Source organism: Protobothrops mucrosquamatus, unplaced genomic scaffold (genome assembly GCF_001527695.2).
Source record: "Protobothrops mucrosquamatus isolate PMUCROS unplaced genomic scaffold, P.Mucros_1.0 scaffold14, whole genome shotgun sequence".
NCBI classification, from domain to species: domain Eukaryota; kingdom Metazoa; phylum Chordata; class Lepidosauria; order Squamata; family Viperidae; genus Protobothrops; species Protobothrops mucrosquamatus.
The window spans coordinates 100,797-105,772 of NW_015386401.1; the positions used below are offsets into that span (position 1 = coordinate 100,797).

At 49.0% G+C, this 4,976-nt stretch overlaps 1 protein-coding gene across 1 annotated transcript in view; it reads right to left on the reverse strand.

Moving 5' to 3' along the window:
- CBARP (CACN subunit beta associated regulatory protein) overlaps positions 1 to 2,297 on the reverse strand; it is a 26,043-nt gene extending 23,746 nt beyond the window's left edge. Inside the window, exon 1 of the mRNA XM_029283096.1 lies at positions 2,247 to 2,297. Coding sequence (XP_029138929.1) covers positions 2,247 to 2,297 — 51 coding nt within the window. The remainder of the gene's footprint in view (positions 1 to 2,246) is intronic.
- Between the last annotated feature and the right edge of the window lie 2,679 nt (positions 2,298 to 4,976).

Consider the following 4,976-nt stretch of genomic DNA (forward strand, 5'->3'; position numbering starts at 1 on the left):
AACCGGTTTAGTCCTTGACTTACGACCGGTTGGGGGTCGCAGCATTAAAAAGGTTGAGAACCACTGGCCTATAGCATCTTAAATGCTCACACATTTTTCAGGTTTTACCAGATCAAGACCTAAGTCTGCAAAAACTTAAGCAATACAGGTAGTCCTTGACCAGGGGTCTTCAAACTTGGCCCTTTTATGACTTGTGGACTTCAACTCCCAGAATTCCTCAGCCAGCATTGCTGGCTAAGGAATTCTGGGAGTTGAAGTCCACAAGTCATAAAAGGGCCATGTTTGAAGACCCCTGTCCTTGACTTACAAGTTCATTTAGTGACTGTTCAAACTTTTACAATGGCACTGGAAAAAGTGACCTGTGTCCCTTTTTCAACACTTATGACCGTTGTAGCCTCCCCACGGTCACGTGATCAAAATTCCAACGCTTGCCAACTGACTCACGTTTATGACGATTGCAGTGTTCCGGAGTCACGTGATCCCCACGTGATCAAAATTCCAATGCTTGCCAACTGACTCACGTTTATGATGACTGCAGTGTTCCGGAGTCACGTGATCCCCTTTTGCGACCTTCGGACAAGCAAAGTCCACGGGGGGGGGGGGGAACCAGATTCGCTTAACAACCCATTTAAGAACTGCAGTGATTCGTTTAACAACCGTGGCGAGAAAAGTCGTAAAGTGGGGCAAAACTCACTGAACACACACACACACACACACGTCTCGCTTCACATAAATTTGGGGCTCCGTCGTGGTCGTAAGTGGAGGACCACCTGTAAACGCTCGGCGAAGTCTTTCAAAGTGTCACAAGACCAAAGAGACAAAATTCTGTTCCTCCCCATTGGATGAGCTGAGCACGGCCTGTTGCCAAGAGATAAGATTGAGTTTTTCTGTGTTGGAAAAAGGGGAAACAGCTGATGGCTGAGTCCGTCGGCAGCTGCTTTATAACCAGGTTAGGTTCTCTGGCCTGGCCGCTTGTCAGCTGCCATGTTGGCTTAAGCATTCAGGATCCCAAGACATTCTGACGCGTCCTTAATTTTGGACAGAGCAGGGTGAATCCAGCCCCTCACCAGGATCCTTTTGGAAACCAGGAGATTGTCAGAAGCGGGGCCCAGATTTTCACTGTGCAAAGCAAGTTCTCTGACTGTTCAGGTTTCCCCCACGGAGAGGAAAGAGTCCATCTCCAGCAAACTTCTGCTGTACAATTTGGGCATTTGTGAGTGTGTGTGTGTGTGTGTGTGTGTGTGTGTTTGTCCTCTCCTAAACAGCTGAGCAAGCTTCTTCAGCCCGGCTCTCAAGACAGCTGACTCTAAGCCCTGTATCCCGCTTTCTTGCCCCCAAATCTTCTGAATCCAGAATGACTTAAGGCCACTATTGGGGTCCTTGGTGCTCTCTGAGCCTGGCTGTTTTCTTGTAGACGTTTCATGACCCAACTAGGTAACATCATCAATGCTAGAATGGAATGGGATTTGCAGAGCGGAGGAGGAGGAGGAAGGACTGTGGGGTCCTTGGTGCTTTCTGAGCTTGGTTATTTCCTTGCAGACATTTCATGACCCTAATAGGTAACCTCATCAGCGCTAGGAGGATATCGCTCCATGCTCAGAAAGCACCAAGGACCCCACAGTTCAACCCTGAGCCACAAATATTCTCATCTATTGGTACTTAAGCTAACTCTGGGTCCACAGAGCTGAACCCCCTCAGGGTCTTTTGTATTTAGGCAATGAAAACGTCTCCAATCTGGCCTGCCCAAAGATACTGGATCACAGATACCATTATCCTCCAGTTGTTATATCCGCCAAATGTTATACAAGGCCAGGCGATCTAGCACCTTCCAGAGGTTTTCAGCTCCCATCAACCTCCTCCAGGATGGCCAAGAACAAAGTCAAACTAGAGACGAGCCACAGCGAGGGGGGGAAAAAAGCACTCGGTGCATGCTCAGAGGAGCTGCGATTTTGTTTTAATGAAAGCATTTCCCTGCATCTGTCACAGTGGGGAGGCTGAGGAGACAAACACATGTCTGCTATAAGGCCTCCAACATGCATGAGCATGCATTCAGACAAGCACGTGCACACAGGAGTTGAAAAACCACATGCTGCCAAGCTTGCTAATACGGATCGCTCATCTCCCAAGTTCCCAAAAGAAAAGAAGCAATAGGGGAGGGGGATGTGGGGGGGAGCAGGAGAGAGCATGCCTCCCCCCCACCAAAAAAGGAAGCCATTCCCATCCAGGCCTGGCCTCTGCACACTCACCGTCACACCTTCAGTTGTCGTATTTGCCCATGAAGTAAACGCATCGCTCATTGTCTGTGGCCAGAGTAGACGGTCTCTTCCAAGCTGGGCATACAAATCAAAACTGCTTGGGTTTTTGTTTTGTTTTTTAAAAAATAGACTCGGGAAAATTAAGAAGAGTGGAAAGCAGATGCATGTACACCTTTCGAAACGGGCTGAAGAGGAGGAGGAGGAGGAGAAGGAGGAGGAGGAGGAGGAACGATCACACTGCAGTCTTTTTCTCCTTTTTTTTTTTCTTCTTTCCCTCTCTCCCCCCCTGCAGCGTTTATCCCTGCTTCTCGCTCCGGTCTCTCTTGCAGCTCACATGTTTGGGGGGAAAGAGAGGCACCATGGCTGGCTCAGCTCACAACATCTTCACATCCCTCGTCTTCCGGTGGCGGAGATGGACCAGCGCCCCTCTCGTCTCTCCTCTTCTTCCTTTTCTGTGGCTGGATATCCTTCCTGGCAGAACCCAGATTCGTCGTCGTCGTCAGTCGGGGAAGGAGAGAAAAGGGCTGTTGGTGATGGAGAAGGAAGGAAAATGTTTTTTTGTTCTGGTTGGTTGGTTTTAAGAGCAAGATGGAGAGCTGGGAGATGAGGAGGAGGAGGAGGAGGAGAAGAGAAGGGAAGATCTGGGACCAAAACAGCTAGAGGTGAGGAGAGCCATCCGTTTTTTCTCAAGGCTAGGGGGCTTTTTTTTTTCTCCCTGGCACTTTTTGAGTCGGCCTTCCCGCCTCCCTGCTTTGCCACAGCAAGGAGCCGAAGACATCCAGCCAGCTATGAAGAGCCACAGAAAGCCGTTCCCTTCGGCCTTCAGAAATACAACCGGGCTCAAGAACCCGCTTAGCTCGCTCAGCCCCTGCCACCCACTCAGCCAGCAGCCCTGCAGGGTGGAAATGAACTCATCCTTCTCTTCTTCTTCTTCATCACCATCATCGCTTTTAAAAATGCAACCCAACGCCACCAGTTCGGCAGCCTCAAAAGCCCACACGTGGGGGTGACTCACAGGAACCCACCAGCATGAGCAACAGAAGACGGGGCGGTGGTGATAGGAGCCACTGCAGAGATGCCGTAGAGACGGACGAGGCTGGGTTCAGCCAAGCTGCAGTGACAAGGATGGACTAAGGCCCGTCCTCGGGAGAAGGAAGAAAATGAAATAAAAAAAAAAAAACACTGCAAGGCACTGCCTGAAACAGGTGGTGGATTCCAAGTTCCCCTTCCTTTTTCTCTGCTCCCAGTGTGTTCTCTCTATTGTAGATGGTTGGAGCATCTTTCCAGAAGTGGGGCCTTGCTCCCAGCTTCTCTGCCAGCTAGGCATTATGGGAAATGCAGTCCAACACATCTGGAGTTGAGGAAGGTGTTCGCATGGTTATCAACATCTAAAAAAAGGGCTTAAGCACGAAAGGCTGCAGAGGGATTATAATAAACCTGTATTCATCCTGTCCATTTGCAACAGCTGACTGCAGCAAATACATTTTAAAAATCTCTTCTGCTGCCAGTTTTCTCTGGGTTTGTTAAGAGAAAATGCTTCCAGCTTCCTTTTTTTTGGGGGGGGGGTAAGAAAGCTAGTGGCAGCCCTTTAATTTGTTTAGCCGCCCAGGCTACAAAGGTTTACAGTCGTAATGAACACAACACCTTTGTATTTTTGTCTAAGGAAAGTTTCTTTGGGTAAAATTCATCCACCAGTCCAGCTCCTGCAGCCTGGAAATCTAGCTTAGCAAGGAAAAAAGTGGCAATCCCTCGCCATTGCTTGACTGTAGGTTTAGATTTGTAAATTTCTTTTTTTTTTTTAAGAGGGATTTTTTACCTTCCCTAGTGATACATCCATGTGCGGAGTGTTATGAGTGAGCAGCCCACAGTGCCATCCCTACAAATTAAATAAGAACTACAAATCCACATCAAACTGAAAAGCGTGGCTGCGCTTAGATAGCAACGGGAGACTTATTATTTAAAGCCCATCTTTCTGCCTGCTGATTGCAGCCTCTCTGGGGAAAAACCAAAGTAGCCTGCAAAATACTCACGCACGGTTCAAAATTCAGAAGACTTGATGGCGGGGGGGGGGATGCTTTTCCTTTGGCTGAGCATGGGGCTAGACTGGATGATCTCAAGAGGTCCCTCCTCTGAGGGATTCTATGCAAGGCAACAGCACAGGGGTAGCTGTATTTTATTTATTACGTTTATCTGCTTTGCACCCCCCCTTCCGCCAATTCCAAATAAATGGGACTTTCTGCCATGGGGAATTGGAGCATTTTGAAAGGGATTTTTTTCCCCCAAGGCCCAGAATGGCAGGGAGACGCATCCTTTCCTCACCACCCCCCAGCCTTGTCCACAGAGGGAAGGTGAAGAGAGGCATAGAAGCATGTCATTTCCTTGGTGATGTGCAATTGAGAAGCAGGAGATTCTGATTTTCACCTGCTTGGGAGAAACGGGATTCTAACACCTCTGTTCCCACCAGCGATTCTGCGTCTCCAGGGAAGGTAAAAAAAAATGGCAGCGGATGGTGGCAGGGAAGAACAGCCAAGTGCCTCTGCAGCTCCATTCACACAACCACCTTGGTGAGGCTCCAAGGAGGCAGGGGGCTTGGATTCAGCACACTCCCTGAAGCAGGCCAGCCTGCGACAGCTATAAAGCATTTATCCTTGGGGTATAAGATGGTAAAGGGGGTTTTCCCAGAGGTTGTGTGAACCCAAGTAGTCAAAGGGACAGTGAGTT